Source organism: Barbatula barbatula, assembly GCF_947034865.1.
Source record: "Barbatula barbatula genome assembly, chromosome: 4".
Taxonomy (NCBI): Eukaryota; Metazoa; Chordata; class Actinopteri; order Cypriniformes; family Nemacheilidae; genus Barbatula; species Barbatula barbatula.
The window spans coordinates 27,232,422-27,260,164 of NC_136768.1; the positions used below are offsets into that span (position 1 = coordinate 27,232,422).

The 27,743-nt window shown below is 43.4% G+C and overlaps 9 protein-coding genes across 9 annotated transcripts; 6 read left to right on the forward strand and 3 right to left on the reverse strand.

The window, feature by feature from the left end:
* Window positions 1-159: 159 nt before the first annotated feature.
* On the reverse strand, window positions 160-570 carry LOC306893366 (histone H3.2; the record flags this gene model as incomplete). Its single annotated transcript, XM_079455155.1, has 1 exon — window positions 160-570. One exon carries the CDS (start codon window positions 568-570, stop codon window positions 160-162), a length of 411 nt encoding a protein of 136 aa, XP_079311281.1.
* Window positions 571-1,038: 468 nt separating this feature from the next.
* LOC306893389 (histone H2A-like) lies at window positions 1,039-1,425 on the reverse strand (the record flags this gene model as incomplete). The annotated part of the gene is made up of 1 exon (XM_079455178.1): window positions 1,039-1,425. The coding sequence occupies one exon, from the start codon at window positions 1,423-1,425 to the stop codon at window positions 1,039-1,041; it is 387 nt and encodes a 128-aa protein (XP_079311304.1).
* A 262-nt stretch (window positions 1,426-1,687) lies between these two features.
* Window positions 1,688-3,768, forward strand: LOC306893343 (uncharacterized protein). Its single transcript, XM_079455129.1, has 3 exons — window positions 1,688-2,030; window positions 2,200-2,388; window positions 2,481-3,768. The coding sequence occupies exons 1-3, from the start codon at window positions 1,790-1,792 to the stop codon at window positions 3,149-3,151; spliced, it is 1,101 nt and encodes a 366-aa protein (XP_079311255.1). The 5' UTR covers window positions 1,688-1,789; the 3' UTR covers window positions 3,152-3,768.
* A 118-nt stretch (window positions 3,769-3,886) lies between these two features.
* LOC306893314 (uncharacterized protein) lies at window positions 3,887-6,064 on the reverse strand. The gene is made up of 2 exons (XM_079455087.1): window positions 5,657-6,064; window positions 3,887-5,559 (listed from the first exon to the last, which is right to left on the reverse strand). Exons 1-2 carry the CDS (start codon window positions 5,984-5,986, stop codon window positions 4,021-4,023), a joined length of 1,869 nt encoding a protein of 622 aa, XP_079311213.1. The 5' UTR covers window positions 5,987-6,064; the 3' UTR covers window positions 3,887-4,020.
* An 11,481-nt stretch (window positions 6,065-17,545) lies between these two features.
* On the forward strand, window positions 17,546-18,190 carry LOC306893353 (histone H1.5-like; the record flags this gene model as incomplete). Its single annotated transcript, XM_079455139.1, has 1 exon — window positions 17,546-18,190. One exon carries the CDS (start codon window positions 17,546-17,548, stop codon window positions 18,188-18,190), a length of 645 nt encoding a protein of 214 aa, XP_079311265.1.
* A 547-nt stretch (window positions 18,191-18,737) lies between these two features.
* Window positions 18,738-19,124, forward strand: LOC306893388 (histone H2A-like; the record flags this gene model as incomplete). Its single annotated transcript, XM_079455177.1, has 1 exon — window positions 18,738-19,124. One exon carries the CDS (start codon window positions 18,738-18,740, stop codon window positions 19,122-19,124), a length of 387 nt encoding a protein of 128 aa, XP_079311303.1.
* Window positions 19,125-19,807: 683 nt separating this feature from the next.
* On the forward strand, window positions 19,808-20,218 carry LOC306893370 (histone H3.2; the record flags this gene model as incomplete). Its single annotated transcript, XM_079455159.1, has 1 exon — window positions 19,808-20,218. The coding sequence occupies one exon, from the start codon at window positions 19,808-19,810 to the stop codon at window positions 20,216-20,218; it is 411 nt and encodes a 136-aa protein (XP_079311285.1).
* Window positions 20,219-21,016: 798 nt separating this feature from the next.
* On the forward strand, window positions 21,017-21,328 carry LOC306893417 (histone H4; the record flags this gene model as incomplete). The annotated part of the gene is made up of 1 exon (XM_079455206.1): window positions 21,017-21,328. The coding sequence occupies one exon, from the start codon at window positions 21,017-21,019 to the stop codon at window positions 21,326-21,328; it is 312 nt and encodes a 103-aa protein (XP_079311332.1).
* Window positions 21,329-22,212: 884 nt separating this feature from the next.
* LOC306893395 (histone H2B-like) lies at window positions 22,213-22,634 on the forward strand (the record flags this gene model as incomplete). Its single annotated transcript, XM_079455184.1, has 1 exon — window positions 22,213-22,634. One exon carries the CDS (start codon window positions 22,213-22,215, stop codon window positions 22,585-22,587), a length of 375 nt encoding a protein of 124 aa, XP_079311310.1. The 3' UTR covers window positions 22,588-22,634.
* Window positions 22,635-27,743: the final 5,109 nt, after the last annotated feature.

Sequence of the window (27,743 nt, forward strand, 5' to 3'; positions counted from 1 at the left end):
ATAAGATTATTTTCATTATTACTTACGACAAAAATATTAATCACTGGCTCATATGTTGCGTTGCTATTTATGTTTGTTAAAAAAAGCTGGAAATCACGTCATTCAGTGGATGTGGTGGCTCTTAAAAGAGCCTTTGTGTTATGGTCGAAGACGCGGGACTTAAGCGCGCTCTCCGCGGATGCGACGCGCCAGCTGGATGTCTTTGGGCATGATCGTGACTCTCTTGGCGTGGATGGCGCACAGGTTCGTGTCCTCGAACAGACCGACCAGATAAGCCTCGCTGGCCTCCTGCAGAGCCATGACGGCGGAGCTCTGGAAGCGCAGATCCGTCTTGAAGTCCTGAGCGATCTCTCTCACCAGACGCTGGAAAGGCAGTTTGCGGATCAGCAGCTCGGTGGACTTCTGGTAGCGGCGGATCTCTCTCAGAGCAACGGTGCCGGGCCTGTAACGATGAGGCTTCTTCACGCCGCCTGTGGCCGGTGCGCTCTTACGGGCGGCTTTAGTGGCGAGCTGCTTCCTCGGGGCTTTGCCGCCGGTGGACTTACGAGCGGTCTGCTTCGTTCTTGCCATTGCTTCAGTACGTTCTGCGTGCAGTTCCGTCAGCACGGCGCCTTTTATAGGCTTCAGCGAGTAGGAAGTCACAGAGACGTATGATTGGCTAATGCGTGACGTCTGCTCATGACAGACGGCCAATGGCTGCGCGATATATGTTCAAAAGAAGTGGCGGGTCAACTGAGTCGTTTATGAGCTACAGTTTGAATCCTAAAGGTTTGAGCCACGTGATCATATTACCTGTTGCTCAGTGACAAGAGCATTGCGTTAACAACTAAGGTTATGGGTTGGATCCCAGACACCTATGTATAACAGTATAGGATAATGGTTAAGTGTCTGTCAAATGCCTAAATATAAGTGATTGGTACACGTTGGTGTATATGAAGAGGTTTGTTCCAAAAGATGAAAACAAACTTCTCTCTCTTGTTGTTTAAGTGTGTGGCTCTTAAAAGAGCCTTTGGGTTTAAACGAGATCAACTCGCCCGTTTACTTGGACTTCGCGGGCTTCTCGGTCTTCTTGGGCAGCAGCACGGCCTGGATGTTGGGCAGCACGCCGCCCTGAGCGATGGTCACTTTACCCAGAAGCTTGTTCAGCTCCTCGTCGTTGCGCACCGCCAGCTGCAGGTGACGGGGGATGATGCGGGTCTTCTTGTTGTCGCGAGCGGCGTTTCCGGCCAACTCGAGGATCTCGGCGGTCAGGTACTCGAGGACGGCGGCCAGATACACTGGAGCACCGGCACCGACGCGCACTGCGTAATTTCCTTTACGGAGGAGCCTGTGAACACGACCCACGGGGAACTGAAGTCCGGCTCTTGATGAGCGAGTCTTGGCCTTAGCTCTCGCTTTACCGCCGGTTTTGCCTCTTCCGCTCATTTTCTACTGTTATGATCGACCGTCTGATAATAACTGAGGAGAAACGCATTGCAGTTGTCCATTTTTAATCCCTTCCGTCAGTCAGCTATTGGTTGGAGCCGTTTAAACTGCTAAACCAATCAGTAAACTTCCCTCCAAACGCAAAGCCCAACCCTTCTTTCTGCCCGCCTCACAGATGCTGTCGGAGGCGGACCGCGGTTTTTGAACGTTATTTCAAGATGGCGATTTGTTTATAGGGCTTGGGCGTCGTGACGTCATACTTGGCGTGGCGGCCATGTTGATGGCCTCCTTTACTGCTCTGCGCACTGTTTATAAACGTACTCCCACTCAGTCTTGTGATTAATTTAGTGTTATTATTTCAACCATGGTAAACCGGTGCTGTATTGTAGGGTGTAACAACGCCACACATAATCGCCATGGGAAAAAGATCGTAAATGGATTAACTTTCCACCGTTTTCCTGCTTGGAGGCGCAACCACGGAGACCAAGTATCCGAGATAACAAAGAGTCGTCGGCTCGCTTGGATCACGGCTGTAAGACGACCAAACATAACCTTCCACAGTATCCCGATGTCGATGAGAGTGTGTTCCGTGCATTTTCATTCTGGTAAATTAAAGATGGTGTACGATTTTCTATTTATACATTGTTTCTTTCCTTCAACTGCGACACCACATACATACACATGAATGCGCGTGCTCGCACACAAACATAACATTATGGTTCTATACGTTTTAACACTTCTGCTATGGGATGATCATTTTGATTGTGTTACCAGGAAAACCAGCAAATGAAATGTACAACTCGCATCCGGATTGGGCACCATCACAAAACCTGGGCCACACTGACATGAAGGCCACAAAGACTGCACGCTATGAGAGACAGGAAACGAGAAAACGGCAAAGGACCGACAGTAACGTTACACCTGTGATGGATGAGACCGTTATTGATGACCTTGTTCCACCAGGTAAGCCTTACAGAGCCAGCAGATCTTATATTGTTTTTGTTGCAGCTGCATGTGGGAGATTTAGCTAAAAAATATCCTTATCTGATCCACAGTGGAGACACCAACACCAGTAGAGGATGGAGCTGACCAGAGACTGCTGACCGAATGTGACTTCTGTCAGCATCGGCGCGATGAAATCGACCGACTGCTGGAAGAGAACAGGGCCCTGAAATGTGAGCTTGGCCAGAGAAAAATGGATGAACATTTCCTGAAGGATGACAATGTGAAAGTGAAGTACTACACTGGACTTCCACACCTTGAAGTTGTCATGGGTGTTCTAGCCTGTGTTGGACCGTACGTGACACCGAGTAGTAAAGTACTGTCACCTTTTCAGATGCTTTTCCTGACTCTCATGCGCCTTAGACTAAATTTACCAATACAACACATTGCCCACCTCTTTTGTGTAGACAGAAAAACTGTTTCCAAAACCTTCAGTAACGTAATTAATGCTTTGCATGCGTGCACCAGCCCTTTGATTAACTGGCCAGGGCGAGATGCGTTGCATGCAACTATGCCCCATCAGTTTGTGGAGGCCTTTGGGAAGCGTGTTGCCGTTATTCTTGACTGTTTCGAAATATTCATACAGAGACCATCAAATCTTAAAGCTCAAGCTCAGTCATATTCCCACTACAAACACAACACAACTATGAAGTACCTTATTGGTATTACACCACAGGGCTCAATTTCATTCATTTCCAAGGGATGGGGGGGGGCGCGTCAGTGATAAGCACATAACAGATAACTGTGGGATTCTGGACAAATTATTACCTGGGGATTTGGTGTTGGCTGATCGCGGATTTGACATACAGGACAGTGTGGGACTTATGTGTGCCGAAGTAAAGATCCCCTCTTTCACAAAAGGACGCTGTCAGCTGGATGCAAGAGATGTGGAGAGCACAAGGAAAATTGCCCACCTCCGGATTCATGTGGAAAGGGTGATTGGAACCGTCCGCAACAAGTACACTATTTTGTCAGCTAAAGTGCCGATTCATATGTTGTTGCCATGCAAGGATGAAGACATGACATTCCTGGATAAGATTGTGTCTGTATGTTGTGTTCTGACAAACATGAGCCCTAGTGTTGTGCTGAAATAAATGTGCATTCAACACAGCCATAAGTGTCTGTTGCATCCATACCCAATCTTCACAGTAAACATACTTAAATACTTAAATGTCTTATAAACAAGAAGCAATAACAGTATGATGTGCAAAAGCAAGAAGTGTCACACAATCAGATGTTTTTCAGTGTTTATTTGCAAGTAGTGCAACCTGAGAACACAGAATGGTGCAGTGCAGTTGGAATGCTTCAAGGTAAAAGGTTACAAATAAAAAATGGACACAGAAAATGGAGTGCAATTTCTTATATAACAATAATAAAAAAAAATATATAAATTCTTTCAATACTATAAATAAATAGGTATCTATAAAATAACAACAATAGATACAAATAAAAATGGAGGTAGTGCAATTTCTTATGTAATAATAACAAATATACGTCTCTTATCATTTCTTTTCATGCTATAAATAGGTATCTATAAAATATATAATATATGTATATATAATATACAATACATGTCTTTGGACAGCTGTGTGACTACAGACATGCATCACAAAACCAGGAGTCATCTGCTGCAGTGGTTGCATCAAGTCCAACACAGGAAAGGTGGAACCACTGCGTCGCACAGTTCTTGTTGTCACACGCAACCATGTCATCCAGTTCCTCAGGCCCTTGGCACACGCACCATATATTCTCTTTATTTTCTGTGGTCCTCTTCCTCGCTCTCTTTTGCCCTCTTACTTGTGGGACTGTTACAGTGTTGTGAGATTTAACAGCCATAACTCTTGAGGGCTGTGGTGTAGAGGCATCTTGTGTGTAGTGGCGGCAAATGAGCTCAGGGAGGGAAACCTTCAGGAAAAATTCCTGTGCCTTCTGCAGACATGAATCCCAGAACCTGACATCTGGCATGACTCGGACAACAACAAGATCTTTCTGTGTCCACACCACAAACTCACAGTATTTGGACTCAGTCACAAAGATCTGTGTCTGCACCTGTGTGTAGTATTTGTGGCCTTGTTTAATTTGAAATGTGTTGTCCACAAGTTGGAGACAGAAGTCCCTGTCACCATCACAAGCCTCCTGGACAGTGGTATTCTTGTGCTTTGCTGGACACTTTATTTCCAGGCAGCCTTTCCCACAGCAGATACAGTGAAGTAATCCATCGGGTGAAGCGCCTACTTGTGGAAACCCAGGGTTGATGCAGAATCCAGACAGCTCAATTTTCAGGTCAGTGTGGTGTGGTGCTTGTTTGGCCTGATAAGCACTCCTTGCAGTCTCCTCATGCTCAATTCCCCATCTTGTGTCTTGTGTATTCAACAGTGCTGTTGGGTAGCACAATTTTCTCACCGTGGACACAGCTGGCTTCTCAATGTTGCAAACAACAACTGCATGCATAGCTGAGGCGGTTACTCTCCCTGCCCGTACTCCATACCAGGCAGATGACTTATGCTGCTGCTTTGTGTGTGTGCTGATGATGTCGGCTTGTTCCTTTGTCACAGCTGCAATGTCTTTCACTGTCTCAATGTGCTGGAGAAGGACAGAAAGTGGAGCATGATCAAACTGTGGGTCACGCAGACAGTCTTGCAGGGGTTTTGGCATCACAGCTGGCTGGACAGGGTCAGCATAGTCGTGATAGAAGGTGTCCATTGTCGACATACAAACTGCACTATGTTTATGGAGAACAGGGAGCAGTGACGACAAGTCGTCCAATGTGGCTTGGGGCGTGTGTCTGCTGGCTCGCGTCCGTAGGCCAGGCATGGGACTGTTGTCATTGATGACTCTGTCCAGAGCAATCCTCTGAGCTTTAGCAGAAGTAAAGTCCATCTTGTGGGCGACCTCTCCGTGGACTTTGTTAATTCCAGATGGTATTTTCCAGTAAGCAGGCACATCTGTCACGGTCTTTTTTCCGTGGATACGGACTGCTGCCTCAATCTTAAACAGTAGAGCCCCAACATGTGTACATGACTCTGCAATGCCAGCCATGCATGTACAGTGTGCACAGCAAACCTGGCCATCATTGGCAATGATGACCCATGGCTTCAGAGGAGTCTCATTGATGCGTTGAGAGTGCAAGACCTGAGGAGACAAATGAACATACATTATGCATTAGTTCATTAATAATAAAGTTATAGCAGCTTACAGATTACTAGCAGCTAGTAGGAGCGCAGCTTACCGTTGTCCGGATTACTGTGTTCCCACTGTTTGCCGGCTTTATGATCTGCAGCTCCTGAACCCATCCATTTGTGAACTGCACATGAGACTCCAATGACTTATAGCTTCGGAACTGTTCTGACGTGTAGGCGCTCACACCACAAACAAGGTAGCCGAAGATATCTGTTATGCTAAACAGCGGCAGCAAGTCGTCGTCGGTGCTCCACTCTTTATTGTGAATTTCATATGGATCCAAACCGTTAATAGTTCCGATTTTGTCCAAATACCGGTGCCTGGCTTCACTATTTAACGTATCCCGGTAATTTCCACATCCTTTTCGGGATTTTAACATATTTTTTCTTTCTTTTCTTTCTCCCAACTCTGCTTCTCTTCGTTCGACTTACTGTATGTTTACATTCGCGAGGCCATCAACATGGCCGCCACGCCAAGTATGACGTCACGACGCCCAAGCCCTATAGCCATACAAATAATGTTATTGGCATATTGTTTAAATAAGTGTTTATGTGACACACGGAGACTTTCATTGATTAGGCGCTTTTTACAGAAAAGGAAAACTTCATTCAAATTAATTTCTTTCGTAAAGTAATTAAAATAAATACTACACATACTACAAATATGATAGACAATAGACGTTTAAGTTTGATTCCTTAAAGTTGATGGAAGTTTATCCCTTTAAATTAGTGAAAAAAATTAAATAGTCACAGTAAGGGCAACATCACAGTAGTTCTTTTATATTTTCTTTGTTGCGGTTGCTCCTCATCTAAAAAAAAACTGAGTAAAAAATCATGATAAAATAAACATGAATTTAAATTATTATGACCAATACCTTCAATAGTCTCCTCAGCTGGAAAAAAAACACCGACCAAATGTATAGTTAATTTCTGCTCAATAATTTTCTTTTCTTTTACACTTAGTAGCAATTATTAATCTTAACCGTTTGTTCGTGTTCTTGCTTTTGTTGTGGAATTTTCTTATTCCTTAATCAAGGTGAGTCAATTTTGACAAACGCAACACACAGAGACATCAGGTACTTTGCAAAGTATTTTATTGTCGTTTAATCTGCATCATAAGCAATGAGCATGGTGCAGAGCAAAGGCACTCTTTCCTTCTGCACCCAGAGTATATATTAAAACGTGAAAACCCCTCCCTTTGCCCCCTAGCCAGAATCCCGAGCTGGTTTCCGAGAAGTGATGCCCGTTATTCCAAACAGAACATCTTGGCCTCTGCTCGAGGGCAAAGGCAGAGTGGTATGACGCGTATAGAGAAAAACATGATAACATAGAGAAGAAAACATGGATAAAAACTTCATAAACATATAGATAGACACATCAAGAAGCTAGACTAGAAAATTTCCATTACATTCCCCCCTTTTATCATATATGATAACCAAAATCTTTATACTTTGACCCGTAAGATGAGCAACGCCCTTTCTCTTACAGGTTTCATTCTTCTATCTAAACAGTTCTTAAAATCCCACTAGAATTGGTAACACCACCTGCTTCAGCCTTCATCACTTTCCATATTTAGGCTGTTCAGTCATATCATCCAGCTTCCTGAATGTAGAAACAACAACTGACCCTGAGCTTTTTACACACACACTGCTTTTATCTGCGGTGAACACATCTAAAACTAACCTACCCTGCAATCCTAATCCCCTACTTCCAAACTGTTCAATTCTGTACTTTTCTTACCACCTGGTTCTCTGCACTCTGTCTTTTCTTCGGCCTTGTTGGTGCTGTTTGCAACTGTCAACCGGGTTGTGACTTTGCAGGGTGACCCTTCAGCCTTTTCCGGTCCTCTAATCTCAGAGGACTGACTTTCCATGCCTGCTCGAGTCGCATACACCACCAACAACTGTCATTCACTCCAACCTCTTTCTTTTCTATCAGTGCCAATGCACATGCCTTATTGCCTTTGCATTGGTATACTGCCATTCTCGTATCTACCTTCTAGCTCTGCTTCTCCTGCCTCCTTTTCTGCCTGCTCTGCGGCCTGAAAATTCCTTGGCTGAAATTATATCTGAAGCTTCTGACCTGTGTCTTTCCCCCTCGTCCACCACACCAATACTGACCTGCTCAAACCTTCATCACTTGCTTAAACCCTCATCACTTGCTTATTCCCACTCTTATTGGGAAGTTCCTCCCGTTACCTCATATTTAAAACACTTTCTTTTGCCTTTTTATTTGGCCGTCCCTGGGGGACATAATGGCCCACATTTTAAATTTTGTTTCCTTATCCACCACATCACCTGAGGTACACGTACCTCTACACAAATACATATTTGTTCCCCAGTACCTAGCAGAATTAGGGTAACACTGTCCCTCCCCATACCATTTTATTAAACTTGGAATATAGTGTTGCACAAAAAAAATTCTATAATCTCTAATTTCTCGGGGTTCGATGCATCCCCGACTTCGAACAGTTGATTCCCTTTGTCTGCACGACCATTGCGAAGAGCCATACGGTTGGAGTTGCCCCTCCTTGGACACCTTTTTGCTGTGGGAGGTGTGTCTTTCCTACGACTTCCTGGAAGCTATGTAATGATTTGTCAGCTCCATTTGCTACTGCTCTTTTGACCTGCACAAACATTTTGAGAGCAAAAACACAAAAACACATTGCCTTGTAACATCCCCCCTTTTGACGCGTGGTCTAGGCCATGCGTCAAAATCGCAAAAGCAGGGAAAAAATGTTTTGGCAAACAGGTGAAGCACATTGTCTGTGTATTTACATTCAGCTGGTTCCGCAAAATGTTTGCATCTCTGCAAGAGAAAAAATTTTGTTAGTGATTTCTGGAGACAATCTGTCTGTGGCTCCGATGTTGCTTGCTTTGCTGCAAGGTCAGCTCGTTGGCTTCCTGCAAAAATTGTTTCTGATAAAAAAAGTGTGTGTGGCATAGTCACACACAACAATGGCTGATGGTAGAAGAATGGCAGATAGTATATCAGCAACCTGTGTGTGATTAAGAATGTTTTTACCATCAGCTTTTACAAAGTTTCTGTGTTTACACAGTGTGCCAAAATCATGAGTTACACCAAATGCATTTCTACTATCTGTTTGAATGTCTACATTTTTATTCTTTGCTAATTCGCATGCGTGTGAGTGCAATGAGCTCTGCTGTCTGAGCAGAGAAATGGTCCCTAAAAATTATATCAATTGCTTCTTTACTTTTGGACTTGCGATGTCTGTAATTGCAGACACGCTTTGCGGACAGCTGTCTGCCGCGGTCAGTAATTTTGTGACCCAAAAATGAACAAATCATTTTGCCAGCTGGACTTCGGAAACATTTACTTTGTGTTCTTTTCTCTTATCTTTTAAACTGGAAACAAAGGCCTGCGCACCGGTAAATTTGGGCATGGCACAACTATGCCTTTATTTTTTAATCTTTTTAAACTCATTAAATATTGGCCTTATCTCATTGAGGGCTTCTGGTTTGAGGCTTCTGTTTTGAGGGGGTATTGCTGTTTGCGTGGACGAAAATTACCCTTGGGCGTTATCACAACAGGCTCACAGTTCCTAATCACCCCAAATAATATTTTCCTGTTACCATCAGTTGAACGGGCACCTTTCCCAAAATTTCTGGTATGTCAATACTCATCATTAATCTTTTTGTGTGTGAAAACACTTCAAGTCCCCTTGTTGCTGACAGACAGGCATGATTCTCACGATGGGCATGCAACAAATTTGAATATTGCACGTCATCCCTTTTAACCCATTCTATGGCGTGCGCACATTTGTCAGCAAAACACCCACATCTCCCCACACCATTGTAATCAACGTCATGAGGCTCTGTGAGGCAATACTTTCTACATCGTACTTACGTAATTCAATATTACATCGTACAGCTGTACGAGCGCTGCACTCGGGTCGTGTTGGTATCATGCTCAATCTGTCATCATACACATTATGACTCTGCCCATTAAATGAATCGGGCAGCAGTCAGACATGAGAAACCTGTGTTGAAATTTGACACTTCCCAACTCGCATTGCACCCTTTTGACATCAATTATTTTACATTAGAGCCACTAGTATTTAGGGAAAACACAGCTAGTTTAGACTCGGGTAAATTTAAACACTTCTTGTGAATCACAGTAGGCTATTCGTTGCCCCTGAATCTATCAATAATTCAAGCGGTTTGTTGCACACGAGCATTGTGCATTTTAGCAAAGTTCAGAAAGCGGTTTCATTCATCATGGAATGTGAGCTAAGCAGATCTTCGTTGCATACAGTAGGAAAAAGCATTTCTTCATTGCATATGCTAAGGGAAATCATACTCACCACCCTCGGAATGATGCCTCACCTCCTCACTTCCATCTACCTTTTCTCTTGACCTCCGTGATCTCCGAGGCTCAGGACAATCTTTCCGCCAGTGCCCCAATCTTTTGCAGTTAAAACATTTTTCTGGATCATAATCAACAGAGGGTTTAAAACCTCCTCTCCCTCGCCATCTTCCTATTCTTCCGTGTTCTCCTCCGATATTCATTAGAGCCATGTGGAGTTCTTTATCTTGTGTGTTTTTCTTCTGAAACTGTTTCTTGTCTGTTTGTCTTTCGGCGTGTACAGCATGACGGACGATCTCGCTCATTCTCGCACGATCTGGCTCGATGCATGATTTTTCCATTTCTCGTCTCAGCTCTTCTCTGAGGTTCCGCAGAAAAGCGGATCTGAGATGTCCTTCGAACGGACCAATGTCTGGTCCGTCTGCATCAGGTTGAAGTCCAGAATGTTCTTTAAATACTTCCTCCACAGGCCATTTACACTGTAGCTTTCTTAGGTCAGATGGTTTCAGTTTGACTTTCAACAGTCTCTCTAATTCTTTCATTGAGGGTGAGAATTCTTTGCAAAATGTCAAAAGTTCTTTACGTCGGTGCTGGTTGCGCTCTTTCTTGCTTTTGACGCACCACGGGCTGCGGTGGAGACGGCACTTGTGCTGGTGGAGACACTGGTGGGGGCACTGGAGCTGCCTCGATCGGGTTCAGATGTCGGTGAGGAGGGACACAATCATCCTCCGGTTGGTGTTTAAGTCATAGATGGGGGTAAAGAAGACAGAGGGGTTAAATCATTATATTCAAGCAAAACAGGGTACAATGGAGTTTTCGGTGGTGGCAGTTCTTCCAATGCCATTTCTTTAAAAACATAGTCACGTCTATTTGCTTCCTTCTCCCATAATTCTAAACATTTACACGCTTCGTCATATTTTTTTCTTTCTTTTTTGGACATTTTAAATATGTCCTTTTTCCCCATGTGTTCTCTTATTTTCTCTAATTTTGTGGTACTAAATGTACCGTTTCCTGGAAAGTTACCTTTTTCTTTTAAATAGGGTACACCTTGTAAACTTCCCGTTCCCCACCTTTTCCTCATTTCTCTGTATGTTGGTTTATCCATAATTCTGAACAGTCTCCCAGACTGTTTAGAATCTATCTCGATTCTGAGTAGTCTCCCCTCTTTAACTGTCTTAAGCAGTCCTCCAGACTGTTTAGAATCTATCTTGATTCTGAGTAGTCTCCCCTCTTTAACCAGACTGTTTAGAATCTTTTCAACTCACCGCTTTTCACTTTTGTGCCTTGCACTGAGTTCTTTTGGGATCACGTCAGCCTGGGGTCCGGAGTAGAGTTCTCTCGTCCCTGTATGGGGTTAGAGCTGGATTTGCTATGTCCAGGATGATCAGTCAACTCTAGTCCGTTCTCCGTCAGCCTTGTGATCCCATCCTCGTCGCCAAATTGTTGTGGAATTTTCTTATTCCTTAATCAAGGTGAGTCAATTTTGACAAACGCAACACACAGAGACATCAGGTACTTTGCAAAGTATTTTATTGTCGTTTAATCTGCATCATAAGCAATGAGCATGGTGCAGAGCAAAGGCACTCTTTCCTTCTGCACCCAGAGTTTATATATTAAAACGTGAAAACCCCCTCCCTTTGCCCCCTAGCCAGAATCCCGAGCTGGTTTCCGAGAAGTGATGCCCGTTATTCCAAACAGAACATCTTGGCCTCTGCTCGAGGGCAAAGGCAGAGTGGTATGACGCGTATAGAGAAAAACATGATAACATAGAGAAGAAAACATGGATAAAAACTTCATAAACATATAGATAGACACATCAAGAAGCTAGACTAGAAAATTTCCATTACACTTTCCTGTAGCTCAGTGGTAAGAGCATTGTGTTAACAACGCAAGGTTGGATCCCAGGGGATTGCAGATACATAAATGTATAGGATAATGCAATGTAAGTCGCTTTGTTAATATTTGGTATCAGTTAGAGACAGATATGGTCCTTTTCTAAAAAATGTATTCCCACCTAACAGTGGTTGCAATCACAGAGACAGGGCTGGACTGGTAATCTGGCATACCGGGCAAATGCCCGGTGGGCCGACGCACTTGAGGGCCGGTTGATATAAATGATTTTTTTTTATTTGCCAACGACCGGCCCACAAAGCAGGGACAGCGGCCCATTGTTTCATTATCCATACTGACACTGGGCTGGCCCAATCATCTCTTAGGGTTAGAGCTCCACCCCTCCCCCTCGATTTCTTGTGTCAAATACAGTCAGTGGGTCAGAGCCAGAAATCTGTGGATTTAGCATGGAGAAACAAAAGCGCAAGGGCAAGGGGGTGCAGAGAAGTTGCGGGCCAAACAAATAAAAATTCTAGAGGTTGATGCCTCAACATGTGCAAAAATAACCGACACGTTAAGTGCTGTAGCTTCAGTTTCCAAGCCTATAGTAGCTTACCTGACGACATTTTGCAAAAACAGGTGAACATAGCACATGGAGGAGAGGTGACTTGCCATGGCGGCACCCAGGCAGAGGAGTAGGTGTCTGATAGTGAAGTCAAGGAGAGACAGAGTGAGCAGGAGAGTGTACCTGAAACGGTAAGCAGTGTTGGGCAGTAGCGTCGCTACAAACAGTGACACTACTAGCTTAACTACATTTTTCAGTAGCGTGGTGGTAACGTCGCTGTTTTCTGAATCAAATAGCTTTTCAGTAGCGAAGCTCTTTTGTTGATCAAGTAGTGCGGTAGCGTCCACACAAGCTAACGTTACATATTACCAAACATTTCTGAAGAACAAGCTCATATCGGAAACACAACTGCTAAGGATCACCGATCCTGGTCCAGTAAGTGACGCCACCACCATACAGGGACCGGCCGGTGACTTCTTCGTGTTTACAGTAAACAGCTTTTTGGTGCATTACTGCCCCCTTCTGCTCCGGACGGTGACATCACAGTGTGTGGGCCTGGTTGGGCCACGACGAAGATGATGATTTACCTAAATTAATGAATATTATAGTAAGACAACATAATCGTTGTCGCTATTATAATGTCTGTCGGATTGTCACCTACTGCACTAGCCACTCAGTCAGCTAAAGTCAAATAACACAGTATAAGCTATTTTGCATTGTTTTTGTAGCTAGGTTAGCAGAGTTAACTTATTCAATTGCAACTTTGGCTGATTATTCTAATGTTAACATGGAAAACATTGTAATTGACAGAGTTGCAGAGAAGAGCAAGCTACTGAGGAAACTGCTGTAATTGTAAGGCGAGTTGAGATTATTGATATTATTATAAAAATATTCATAATATTGTAGACTGAAAATGTGACTCGTTATTCCCCCCTCTCTCTCTCTCTCTCTCTCTCTCTCTCTCTCTCTCGCTCTCGCTCTCTCTCTATCTCTCTCTCAGGATGCACTCACGTTTGTAGTTCGTTGTCTTTGATGTTCAGAGCACCATAGAGCCATTTCCACTAAGTATAAAATATGTGTAACCATCTCTCTACATTGTTATATATTAAAGATACTTGTATGGGGATATTTTTTCTCATTCAGTTATCATTCTCGTCTCTCTCTCTCTCTCTCTCTCTCTCTCTCTCTCTCTCTCTCTCAGGATGCCCTCACTTTGTGTAGGCCCTACTCCACTGCCACCTTTGGTCACCACGGAGTCAGTCAGGAGAGAGTGAGTACACTGGTCCATGGCACTTAGTTCTCAGCTTTGTAGGGGTTTTTGGGAATGGAAAAGTAGATATGCATATCTACAGGGACTGCATGGATGGTGTACTGGTTGTTGTGTCCCACCGATTGTGGTGGGCTGGTCTGAGCAAAAATGCCAGGGCCCTTTTTTTTACTTTGAACTCAGCTTCTATTAAGTCAGCATGAAATGACAAAAAGGCCGGTTTCACAGACAAGGTTTAAGGCTGGTCCACACTAAAATGAATATGTGACTTGTAATAACTGAAAATAACTTTCCCTAACACATCTTGAAATATGTCAATGCCATTGTTTTGTCCCAAAATCCACACCAGTAATCTGAGCCATTTATTGTAATGCCTCTTACGCTCATTTGAGGATGTCATCACTACTTATACCGCTGTCTCTGCAAATTATAAAATGTAATCTGCTTTTCTGGAACTACCAGTTTCAGCCATATAACATATAACGCATAACGTCTCGGGTTACTTGCTGTAACCCTGTTCCCTGAAAAAGCGGGAACGAGATGCTGCGTTTCAAACGCTATGGGAGAACATCTTTGTTCGATCGGTTGTGAAGCACGTGTGTCAAACACGCCAAAAATTATTTTGGCTTTAAATAACCTTGGCAGGTAATTTGGTTAATTACACCAACACCTGCAGGTTATAAATACGCGTGGCGCGAACGCGTCTTCAGGTTCCAATTTTGTCTGAAAGGACGTCCGGCACGCCTACAGTGCGGCATTGAGGCGCAGCATCTCGTTCCCGCTTTTTCAGGGAACAGGGTTACAGCAAGTAACCCGAGACGTTCCCTATCAAAAGCTACACTCGATGCTGCGTTTCAAACGCTATGGGAACGAGAATACCAACGCCGCCGCACTGGAGGTGTCTGGACCCCCCAAGGTTGTGTGGTATGTGTGCACAAGCCAAGAGAAGGCATCAGACGTGACTCTGGGATGTAGACTCCAGGACTTGTGAGCCTGGAGTAGCGTGGACATCCAGACTATAAAATCTGACAAATGTGTGCGGAGAGGACCAGCCCGCCGCATCACACACTTGCTGCAAGGGGACACCTCTTGCTAAGGCCATAGAAGATGAAACCCTTCTTGTTGAATGAGCTCTGATACCCAGAGGTGAAGTTTGACCGCGCCTCATAGGCCAGAGCAATAGCATCCCTTAACCAATGTGACATTGTTTGCCTGGTGGCAGCCGCCCCTTTGTTGCGGCTCCCATAACATATAAAAAAGCTGCTCCGATTTACGCCACTGGCTAGTGCGGTGGATGTAATTCTGAAGAACACGTACTGGACACAGTAGGTGTAATCGTTCCTGCTCCGACGTCGTGAACGGCGGAGGACAGAAGGCCTCAAGAACAACCGGATGCACGGTGGAGAACGGAACTTTAGGCAGATAACTCGGGTGAGGATGCAGAATTGCTTTGACCATCCAAGGGGCAAATATTAAGAAGGACGGTGAGGTCGAGAGCGCCTGCAAATCTCCAATTCTCTTAAGAGAGGTGATTGCCATTAGAAAAACCATCTTAAAGGTCAGAAGCCTGATAGGTGCTGACTCCATAGGTTCAAAAGGGGCGCTAACCAGACCCTCGAGCACTATTGCTAAGTCCCATGATGGAACAGTCCGTCTAGAAGGAGGCATTAGCCGCCTCGCTCCACGAATAAAGCGGGCGACTAAAGGGTGTTTTCCCACAGAAACCCCATCAATCGGGGCATGGCAAGCCGAAATAGCGGCCACATAAACCCTGAGATTACCGGGGCTTGTCCCTGAGGACAATCTGGCAGTGAATTGGGTCTATATGGTGTACCATGCACCATCTTTCAAAAACGCTCCATCTAAGGGCGTAGCTCCTTCTAGTGGAGGGAGCCCTAGCACTTAAAATAGTCTCTATTACATCAGGCGGAAGCCCTGAACCTCTCAGCTGGTGCCCTTCAGGGGCCAGACATGGAGGTTCCACAGCTCGGGATGGGGAGAAACGGCTTCCGTCTCCCGTGCCTCGGCTAGATTGAACCGCGAACCCCCGCTCGGGGGAAAGACGGCTCGATCGCTCTTAAAGAAAGAACGCCGAGCACGGAGAACCTTAATGTCGAACACATCACAGAGTTCGCACAGTCCCTCCAGTCCCATGGTGGCATGATCAACCCCCAAACACTCAAAACAGAATTCATGTCTATCCAGTTCGTCCAGGTACCTCTGACACGGAGGCACACATTTCCGTTCTGGACAAGACATGATCCTTTATTTTAATTCTTAACTTAAAGAAAACTTTGCTTTCGCTTTCGCCTTCACTTTAGTTTCGCTTTGCTTTCACACACACATGCATACAATGCGGTCCTTGAAGACAAAAGAACCTGAAGACACGTTCGCGCCATGCGTATTTATAACCTGCAGGTGTTGGTGTAATTAACCAAATTACCTGCCGAGGTTATTTAAAGCCAAAATAATTTTGCCGTGTTTGACACACGTGCTTCACAACCGGCCGAACAAAGACGTTTTCCCATAGCGTTTGAAACGCAGCATCGAGTGTAGCTTTTGATAGGGAACATTGATTTAGTTGTGAACTTACCTTTTTAGAGGACATGTTTGCCAGAGGTACATATCATGAGAAAACTGAATATACATTAATGTATATAAATTAACCTGTATACCAAGAACAAATAAGAACTTAACCTTTTAAGTTTTTGTTTTAAGTAAACAATTTCCCAAATTTTGTTTAGTTAATCATTTAAATAAACACATCAAAATGATAGTTCACCTAAAAATGAAAAGTCATTATGTATTACTATCCATGTTCTGACCAACACCGAAAAATACATCTGGAAAAATGTCAAACAGATCTCATCCCTCATTTACTGCCATAATAGGGAAAATAAATGCTAGATCATGTTGTCTTGTTCCCGATAGACACAATTATGGATCTGTGCCATTTCAGATGTTTATCTGAAAATTTAAGTCTATGCTCAAAATATTAAGTGTTTACAGAGATTAAGAGATAAGATAAGCAGTCAGGAGACAAAGTGATGTTAGCATAAGATAAGCAGAGTTTACTGAATAAACTTTTTTGCATTTCTGTGCTTTGTTTGACTAAAAACAGATCCAACAGATAATTATTATTATACCACATTCACAACATTGTCTTGTGACATTAAGAACTTTGAGAATGAGATCACATAACTACCAGTGAAGACGATAATATACTACACAAACATGTCTGTACTCTCAGTAAGAATCTCAGCATCTCTACAAAACACACATGCCCACGCTCGCACACAAATACCATATGATCTATCAATTGTTTTATTAGCAGGTTTACAGTTTTATTATATTTGATGATATTTATTCTGTGTTTTATCGTTCCGTCAGTCTGCATATAACAAATGTGCACATCAATAAAACAAAAGAGCTTTGAGAGATTCACACAAATACCTCGAGAGTGTTTGTGTGTTTATCAAGGTGATCAAAACAACTTCTGTATGCAACACTGAACAAGTCTCTGAATGACCTTCATTTCACACAAATCATGTTTCACACGTGTTTTAAATATTCAGAAAACGAGAATAATTAATCAAACTTTAATGCAATAAATCACAAGGAATTCACACGAGTCTTTCCTCCAGAGATCGATGCTGGTCGTGTTTTGAATCTAACACTGAATCAATAAAGCCTTCAGTGTCGTGTAGTTGAGTCTGTGAATAAAGCTCTGGATCTCTGCTGTGTGTTCTCGCTGTTTTCACTCCGTCAAATGATCTTTAAACTCTGATTTTCATTGTAAATGTCACGAGAGAAAACACAAGAGTTTGCGGCTCACAGAGGCGCGCGGGCACAGAGCAGGTCGAGCTGAGTCTATCTGGTTCTCATGTGGTGTATAAGAGCGCAGCGCCGCTCAGTCCTCCCGCATTACTGATCTCTGATCCGACTACAGAAATGGCAGAAACCGCTCCAGCAGCCCCGCCGGCGAAAGCGCCGAAGAAGAAATCCGCAGCCAAACCCAAGAAAGCGGGTCCAGGCGCGGCTGAACTGATCGTTAAAGCCGTGTCGGCCTCCAAGGAGAGAAGCGGCGTGTCTCTGGCCGCCCTGAAGAAAGCTCTCGCCGCCGGAGGATACGATGTGGAGAAGAACAACTCCCGCGTCAAGCTCGCCATCAAGGGCCTCGTGACCAAAGGCACACTGGTCCAGACTAAAGGCACCGGCGCTTCTGGATCATTCAAGCTGAACAAGAAACCAGCAGAGACCAAGAAACCAGCAAAGAAAGCCGCTCCTAAAGCGAAGAAGCCCGCCGCAGTGAAGAAACCCGCCGCTGCCAAGAAGCCCAAGACTGCAGCGGCGAAGAAGACCGCCGTTAAGAAATCTCCGAAGAAGGCGAAACCGGCCGCCGCCAAACCAGCAGCCAAGAAGGCAACAAAGAGCCCCAAGAAGGCTACAAAGAGTCCAAAGAAGGCAACAAAGAGCCCCCAAAAAGCGAAGAAGCCCGCAGCCCCGAAGAAGACCGCCAAGAGCCCGAAGAAAGTCAAGGCTGCTGCCAAACCCAAAACTGCAAAGCCTAAAAGGGTCGCGCCTAAAAAGAAGTGAATGCATTACAGGTGTTGATATAAACAAACGGCTCTTTTAAGAGCCACCCAACCCCTCATGAAAGAGCGACTTTGTCGACTGATTTTGCTGATGGATTTGATCATTACAGTCGGTTGTGGTGTTGGCGGTCATAACTAAGCTGTGATGTTGAAAATCACGCATTCCTATAAAATAATTGTTTTAAATCAGAATGTAAAAAGCAGTTTAAATGTATGTAATTCTTTACACATACCAATTGATTACTCTGTGTAACAACTATAGAGATATATTATTGTTTTCATTTAGGAGACGTGTAATATAAAAGCCCGTTTACACAGACCTGTTGCCAAACTTTTGTATGAACGCGTATTCCGCAGTGCGCCCCCGACAGCATCTGTGAGGCGGGCAGAAAGAGGGGTTGGGCTCTGCGTTTGGAGGGAAGTTGACTGATTGGTTTAGCAGTTTAAACGGCTCCAACCAATAGCTGACTGACAGAAGGGTTAAAAATGGACAACTGCAGCACTTCTCTTCACAGTTGTTATCAGACAGTCGATCTTTACAGCAGAAGATGAGCGGAAGAGGCAAAACCGGCGGTAAGGCGAGAGCTAAGGCCAAGACTCGCTCATCCAGGGCTGGTCTCCAGTTCCCGGTGGGTCGTGTTCACAGGCTTCTCCGTAAAGGAAACTACGCGGTGCGCGTCGGTGCCGGTGCTCCCGTGTATCTGGCCGCCGTCCTCGAGTACCTGACCGCCGAGATCCTCGAGTTGGCCGGAAACGCCGCTCGCGACAACAAGAAGACCCGCATCATCCCCCGTCACCTGCAGCTGGCGGTGCGCAATGACGAGGAGCTGAACAAGCTTCTGGGTAAAGTGACCATCGCTCAGGGCGGCGTGCTGCCCAACATCCAGGCCGTGCTGCTGCCCAAGAAGACCGAGAAGCCCGCGAAGTCCAAGTAAACGGGCGGAAAATCATCTCCCGTAAACCCAAAGGCTCTTTTAAGAGCCACACACTTACTCGACAAGAGAGCGAAGCTATTTCAGTCTTGTGTTCCTGGTTTATTATAAACTAAAATGCGCCTTATGATGTAGGTTCATTGAACACGTATTTGAGAAACTCTTCTGAGAGTGAACTTGTGTTCGGTTACATGATGAACAGATGCTTAAGATAAAAGCGATTGAAGGGGAGTTTGTCATAGTTGTAGTTTACCGATCCTTGTACAACAGTAAAAGAAGAGTTTTGCCCTTTAGTCAGAGAATATTTTTATTCTGCATAGTGATCCGAATACAATATATTTTGTAGGCGATAACCTTTATATCGTTGCAAGTTGCACATTTCTGATCCGATGAAATGACACGAATACAAAATAGAGATAAAGATAAATGATGGGATGATTTAATCATGTGATGGATTTGCTTTGTGTTTCGCGAACGGAATTGTGCGCTGAACAAAGGATGCGCAACGTCCCGCCAATTTCATTTGAATGCTAATTTCGCGGCCATTGGCCATTTCACGGGCCTACGTCACCTATAAGCCAATCACATGTCTCCGTGCCGTGACGTCTTGCGCTAGCTAAGCCTTTAAAAACAGGCGCCGTGAAACGTAGATTTATTTCGTACAGAACGCAGAAGAGACCGCAGCGATGGCAAGAACCAAGCAGACCGCTCGTAAGTCCACCGGCGGCAAAGCCCCGAGGAAGCAGCTCGCCACTAAAGCCGCCCGTAAGAGCGCACCGGCCACAGGCGGCGTGAAGAAGCCTCATCGTTACAGGCCCGGCACCGTTGCTCTGAGAGAGATCCGCCGCTACCAGAAGTCCACCGAGCTGCTGATCCGCAAACTGCCTTTCCAGCGTCTGGTGAGAGAGATCGCTCAGGACTTCAAGACGGATCTGCGCTTCCAGAGCTCCGCCGTCATGGCTCTGCAGGAGGCCAGCGAGGCTTATCTGGTCGGTCTGTTCGAGGACACGAACCTGTGCGCCATCCACGCCAAGAGAGTGACCATCATGCCCAAAGATATCCAGCTGGCGCGTCGCATCCGCGGAGAGCGCGCTTAAGTCCCGCGTCTTCGACCACAACACAAAGGCTCTTTTAAGAGCCACCACATCCACTGAATGACGTGATTTCCAGCTTTTTTTTAACAAACATAAATAGCAACGCAACATATGAGCCAGGGATTAATATTTTTGTCGTAATTAATAATGAAAATAATCTTATCAGTGGAGTTTTCCCGTGTTTATTTCATCCATTAATCGGCGATAAATCCTCTTAAGGGCGAATGATCACATGTAAACTTCACTTCCTCACAAACTCAACATAAAATTATAATTTTCATATAAAGAGCTTAAAGTTCTGTTATGTACTAAAGCACATTTCATTGTACACCTGTTTACAAACAAAAACAACTATTTGTAGGAATGTAAGAAATGTTCAGATATTTAGAAGAATTTAGGAAAACAAACATTTCTGAGGCTCTTTTGAATCATTGAATTGTTCCTCTTATGGCAGTGAATGATGACGTCACAGAATTTGAAATAGTTAACATTCTTTCAATGATCTTTATCTGAAGAAATACATTTAAACTGAAGTGACATGAGGCTGAATAAATAATAAGTTTTATATTTCAAAATCACTTTAAGTTTATTAGAAAATCTTCATCTTTGTGCTTTTTGTAAATTACAATTTAAGTCGAATTACTGAAATATGTGTCAGGGCAGAGTCGGGAAGAAAAGGGGTATGAATGACGTACGCTGGTGCCGCCCTCGTGCACGTGTTTCTCCTCGGTCCTATACGCACATGTTTAAGCCCTTCGCTTCTTGGTTTGTCTTCACAGTGATTTCAAGTATCTGAACATCATGTCTGGAAGAGGTAAAGGCGGTAAGGGACTCGGGAAAGGAGGCGCTAAGCGTCATCGTAAGGTTCTGCGCGATAACATCCAGGGCATCACTAAGCCCGCCATCCGTCGTCTCGCTCGCCGCGGTGGAGTGAAGCGTATTTCCGGTCTCATCTATGAGGAGACTCGCGGTGTGTTGAAGGTGTTTCTGGAGAACGTGATCCGTGACGCCGTCACCTACACCGAGCACGCCAAGAGGAAGACCGTCACCGCCATGGACGTTGTGTACGCGCTGAAGCGGCAGGGACGCACCCTGTACGGCTTCGGAGGTTAAACGCGACCTGGACTCTAATTGAAAACCCAACGGCTCTTTTAAGAGCCACACACGACTTCATAGAAAGAGTTCACCGCTCACTATATAACATGAACCAAAGCGATATACTTTAAGGTAAAATAAAACGCTCTTATTAACAGCCTTTGACAAGCGTTTTACTCTTGATGTTCAAAACAAGAACGTACAAAGAACATGAAGAGGTTGGACCCTATATGAAATTTCTTCGTTTTTAAAGTTATTGTGGTAACATAACATTGTATAAATAACAATTGCAGTTTTATAAACGATCCTTAACAAGTCCTTCCTGGTGGAACATTATTCCTAACTCAGTCCGGTCAACTACATGTCTCACAACATTCAAAACTATATAAAGTCTTTTCTGTGAATACCGCTAGACATAAGAAAAACAACACCAACTCTCTCTGATCTCAACGGGTATTTTTTCTGGCTTTTATAGAAACCAGTAAGTTTGCTAAATAACTAAATGTTAATGTATTCATTGGAATGCACAATATAAAAAAAGAGTGCGATATTTTGCGAGTATATTTCTCAGTAATGGACTGTAAACGCAGACATGTGTGTTTTACCGTGTAGAATATTACAATAATAACGCGCTTTAAAATGAGCCGGAAGTGAAAACAAAGGAAACAATCGCGTGGGGGTGGGGCATGTTTAAACTCGAGGCTATGGGCGGGAAACACTTTTATTGGCCCTTTCCATCCGCCCTTCTATCATTCAGCTGACCAATAGAAACAGTTTAAGGGTTTGGCCGACGGAAACACGCAATGAGAGCGCGCGCGCACGTTACGCTGAACATTTGCATGCTGGAGTGTATAAATACCCCCGCGCGGTGACTCTCGGTTATTCTTCGTCTATTCTTCATCATGCCTGAACCAGCCAAGCCCGCGCCCAAGAAGGGATCCAAGAAGGCCGTCACCAAGACCGCCGTGAAGGGAGGAAAGAAGCGCAGAAAGTCCAGGAAGGAGAGTTACGCCATCTACGTGTACAAAGTCCTCAAGCAGGTCCACCCCGACACCGGCATCTCTTCCAAGGCGATGGGCATCATGAACTCTTTCGTCAACGACATCTTCGAGCGCATCGCCGGCGAGTCTTCTCGTCTCGCGCACTACAACAAGCGCTCCACCATCACGTCCAGAGAGATCCAGACCGCCGTGCGTCTGCTGCTGCCCGGTGAGCTCGCCAAACACGCCGTGTCCGAGGGCACCAAAGCCGTCACCAAGTACACCAGCTCCAAGTAAAGCGCCGCGTATCAAGCGTTTATCAACCCAAAGGCTCTTTTAAGAGCCACCCACTTTCTTCCAAAAGAGATTCTCTTGTGAAGTTAAATATCTGTTCACACCGCGTCATGCGGTGTAACCACTTACTCGACACGTTTTTCTTAAATCAGTTGAAGTCTTGTCTCGGGTTTGTTGTAGAAAGTGACGGTTAATCATCGGAGTGAGCTCTTAATCTGCTTTTTATAATCACATGCACATTGATTTACACAGAGAAAGCGCTTTTTTCACCGCGCTCTCGTGTTTGATCTTCCTACAAAACCAAATACGGCCGCGTGCAGAACACATTCTTCTACAGATCCTTGAAGAGTAAATGTGCCATAAGATGACTTCATAAGAAGGGAGTTTCATGTTAAAACCGAATGTTAAGTGTTTCTTGTATTCAGGAAAGTCACTTTAATCAAAGTGACATGCAGCATGACATCAGTAACTCAGGCTTGACCTTCACTTAAACTATACTGTAAAGTTACTGTAGTTTTTACAGAAAAATACCGGCAGTCCAGGTTGCCAGCAAATTAGCATAAAAATATTTTGAGTGCTTTGTATAAATCAAATTATATCAAAAGGAAATATGATAATTCTTTCTTGTTGTTTAGTTTCTTATTGAGTTTTTCCAGATTATGAACAGTTAAAGGGTTTGCATTTAATTTTTGACTCAGAGGTCAAGAATCAGTGTATGAATCTCAACAAATGAACCGCTTACTGCCGCAATGCATGTGTTTGTATGGTACCCAGAATGCATTGTTTATTTTAGGACGTAATAGTGCACAAGTTGGGAATTTCTTGCCTACTGTTTTATGAAGACCGATGTTTCGGACATAGTTTTTGTTCGCCTACTGGCTTTAGTGCCAAAAGTTCTAAATGGGCGGAGCCTATTACATTAAAATGGCCATAACTCAAGAACTTATTAGAGATATCATCATGGGGCTTGAAGCATATGTGAAGACCATCACTCCTAGGCCAACTACAAAAGGCCGTCGCGTTTGGACACTAGATGGCGCTATAACAGTAAAACTGGCAACATTTACTAATGCATAAACAATTTTGTCACTTGATATTTGACATTTACTCAAACTATTGATATCATATGATAGCTCTCCTCATTCAGAACAACTTTGACGCTTAGACTGCTCGAACACAAGGATTGCTGCTTGCAGCTATATTTTTAAATTACATGTTCCCTCATTAATCTACACTTTGTCATTTTAGTGACACATACTTATAGTGTACTAAGAAAATATTATTTTAGAAATGTCTGTAGATTAATAAAGGCACTGTCTGGAATTTTTTTGCATGTGAGTTTGCTTACGAAGCTGACACTGGCAAATGCAGAAAAAGCCATTTTGCACTCTTTTTTGGTAGGGGATGGGAACGGCTGTGCCTATTAACCGGAACATGAAGTTTGACTACTTGTGTAAATGTTCCATTTCAGTGTTTTCAATGTAAAATTTCACTTTGTCATTACGAGTGTAGATTAATAAGGAAAAAAAATGTAACCATTGTAGTATCAGGCTGCATGAAAAAAGTAAAGGGGTCTGAATACTTGTACAACTGCTCAAATATTTTTTGCCCATAACCAATTTAATGTTTACTATGAATGCACAGTTTGTTTAGACCAACAAACAAATGTTTGCAATTAAAATTCCTAAGCAAAATGTGCAAGAAGTTCTTCAAATTGTAATCAAATGTTCATGGCTTACCTCAACATCAAACAGCAACCCTGGGTCCTCCTTGAGCAAAATCGCTGCTTCCAACAGTAGGCCTTTAAATACAATAACCTCATTAGGTTGACATAACATGATGTGTTATGGTCAGCTTTCACCCAATACTTGTTTAGTTTTTTAAACATTCATTACTGTGAAGACAGAAACATACAGGAAGACTAAATCTGCACTGCTTAGATAATTACCTTTTTTTAGTCTGCCATCTACACAGTCCTCAATTTTGCGCCTGAATCTCTCTTTCAGGGGACTCCGTGAAACTTCAAGGACTCGAGGTGCCATTACAGACAGCTGCGTAAGAAGTTGTTGGTCCACATCAACAGATGCATGGTCTCTAATAATCCAAAGCTGCTTCCGATTAAGTAAAAAAGACAACCCAATTAAAGGAGCCAATTAATATACTACTGTACTTACTATTTTGACCAGTCTAAAACACAGGAACTCACAGGGAGCCTCCTCTGTGCTGTGGTTGGACACAAAATTTCTTTGGTAGCATTTAATCAGTGCCAACTTTTATTTTCGGAGCTCTATATTTGGTCGAAGTTTCTCAGTTTCCACCTTCATTGCTCCCAGATGTTCCCTGATGCTTCGTTCATGTTCTCCGGCATCTACCTATTATGGGTAGATAAATTGTCATAAATTAGGTCAATAAAATGTAACAAAACAGTGTCAATACTAAAGTGATCAATGGCATTATAACCTGTTCCAGTCAACTATGCTGTAACAAAGCTGAAACGCCAAAATAAAAACAAATATAGTCTCCACCCATTTCCGTTCTCCAAATTGGAAAAGGAAATGAGGTAAGCATATACAGCGAGAAATGTAAACGGAAACCGGGGGTGGGAAGTTAATTTTTGTGTGGTGATCAAGGTTGTGCTGGAGTGCGGGAGAGGTGAAATCCAAAAAAAGCCTATATCCATGTGCGATCAAAAGCCAACACGTTCGCGTTAAATGGGAGACCGGTTAAAAAGAATCTGACGGTGAACGTGCTTCCCCTTACCTTGACGGCTGTGACGTATTCCACAGCTGAGTGAATGCTCTGCCCTTGCTGGAGTGGACGCGGGAGTGTAGTTGGAAACTCACACTCCCATAAATCACGAGGTTTCCAGCGCTGAGCGTTTTCAACCCGCGGGGTTGATGACCGTCTGAATAGTCTCACCCGTTGCTGACAGTGGCGGCTTCCTTGCATACAAACCGGCTGGACTTTTCCCACACACAACCACACCATTGGCCTCAGCATTTTCCACACTTTCATATTAACTTAGTTACACTCTAACTACGACGTGAGTAGTGTGCCTCAAATTTCTTTGTCATTTATTGTATTTAATTTGTTTAGTTTTCTTTAACCTCAGTATGTTTCGCCATTGTTTTTTTTGCACAACATTTTTGACAGGGTTTTTTTTGTTCAAGAAAATTTGGAATCTGTGACACTTGAAACTAAAATTAATGTGAGCTCAGTTTATATATTATGGTTGTGATTCTCCCCTGAAATGAGTGGATTGTGTTTAACATATTTTTAGTTTTCTCTCACTGTTTTGAAATACAACACTCTAACCCCAAATTCTATGTTTTTGGGATTTTTGTATTGAGTTTTCTAGTGCATTTGTTTGTGTAACGAGACGGCTATCTGGGAATATTTGTTTAACTATTGACAGGATTGCCTGTCTGGCGCCCGGGTCGCCACTGTTACAATGCCATGTTATGTTTAAATAAGGCACAATACTACACTCACCGGACAATTTTTTAGGTTCACCTGTCCAACTGCTCGTAAACGCAAATGTCTAATCAGCCAATCACATGGCAGCAACTCAATGCATTTAGGCATGTAGACATGGTTAAGAAGAGCTGCTGCTGTTCAAACCGAGCGTCTGAATCAGGAAGAAAGGTGATTTAAGTGACTTTGAACGTGGTCTGAGTATTTCAGAAACTGCTGATCTACTGGGATTTTGACGCACAACCATCTCTAGGGTTTACAGAGAATGGTCCGAGAAATAGAAAATATCCAGTGAGTGACATTTTAATGAGTCCGAAAAACATGGATACGTAAAGAACTTACTCTCTGTGTCCACATACAACGAAGAAATGTGGCTCACTTTCATGAAAATACTGCAGGTGTCTGAGGTATTTGTTGTAAGTGAATGTGGCAGTTACAGCACTGGTACATCAATTGCAGAATACTTGAACCTTACCCAAAAAAGTTTCACAGAATTCCCCCAATTCGATGTCTTTTAGTCCATCTTATAAAGTGTTGCCATAGTCTAAAGAGAAATTTAACACAATTTGAACTGAACAGTTACTGTAATTCAGTTAAATGAACACAAGTCCATTAAATATCTTTAATCCAATTCATTAACACTTAAACAACAGTATTGCTTACTGTAAATACAGATACATAAAATATACACGTAATTAAGAAAACCAATGATATTTCGTTACACGTTACTGTTTGTAAACTTATCTCCGTTACGTTAAAAGAACCCAGTTTTTTAGTCTCGAGGTTAACGTAAACGTTATGTGTCTCGAGCTTTGTCGGTTGGTAAAAATGCGCCTCGGTTTTTTGTTTAAAAATAGCAATTGCAGCTGGTTTGACTTTGTTGGTGTTTTCTGAGCGTCAATGGGATGATATTCGCATATTAAAGAAAACTCAATCTGAAATTTAACGTTACCTTACGCGGTTGGTTTGGCTCTGTCACAAAACGCTTATAAGTTAAAGTTACGTTTGCAAATACAAATGAAAAATGTCCCCTGTTTATTATTACACAATACATTTTGTAAAGAGCCTATTTCTGTGGCACTGTTACTCACCTCGATAAATATTTGCGTCTCCGTCTGAATCCGCGTCCAACGATGAAGTTTTCTCCTCAGGAAGCTTTGAACTCGCGCTTGCATGGTGCGTCCACCTGATTGGCGAATGGTTGCTAGGTTACGTGACGTGCTCTGGTCAAATGCGGTTCTGAGCAGGTCCAGCTCAGGTTTTAAGCGATTTAAGTGCTTGTTCATGGTGGGATTTTATAATCTATGTAAATAAGATTAAAACTGGTACGGTCTAGACCTTTTCTAAATGAAAATTGAAATTGAACTATATACGTAAAATATCATTTAAAACAATGGTGTGATAAAGTGGACAACACTTCCAACTCAGTTTTGTGGGCAGGACACATAACCATTAGCTAATGTTGCATTATGCCTAATAACAAGACTATAGTTATTGAGAATAGTGAGAATGCTTTTGATAATCTATCTGAATATTGCCTATTTATAATTTATTATATTTTGCTATTCACCCAGTATGTGACACACTAAAGACATTGGAAATTAGTAGTCTACTAGAATGCTGTTTCCAACAGGAAGGCCATGGCATTGCGATCATAGTAAATTATTTAAAATGTCATTATATAA

Excerpts from the sequence above, each read along its gene's own strand:
- LOC306893343 (XM_079455129.1), top strand. The coding sequence starts at position 1,790 with ATGGTAAACCGGTGCTGTATTGTAGGGTGTAACAACGCCACACATAAT. Across the intron at positions 2,031-2,199 it reads TTCCGTGCATTTTCATTCTG|GAAAACCAGCAAATGAAATG; the intron begins GTAAATTAAAGA and ends TTGTGTTACCAG. Across the intron at positions 2,389-2,480 it reads TGATGACCTTGTTCCACCAG|TGGAGACACCAACACCAGTA; the intron begins GTAAGCCTTACA and ends TCTGATCCACAG.
- LOC306893314 (XM_079455087.1), bottom strand. The coding sequence starts at position 5,986 with ATGTTAAAATCCCGAAAAGGATGTGGAAATTACCGGGATACGTTAAAT. Across the intron at positions 5,560-5,656 it reads ACACAGTAATCCGGACAACG|GTCTTGCACTCTCAACGCAT; the intron begins GTAAGCTGCGCT and ends TTGTCTCCTCAG.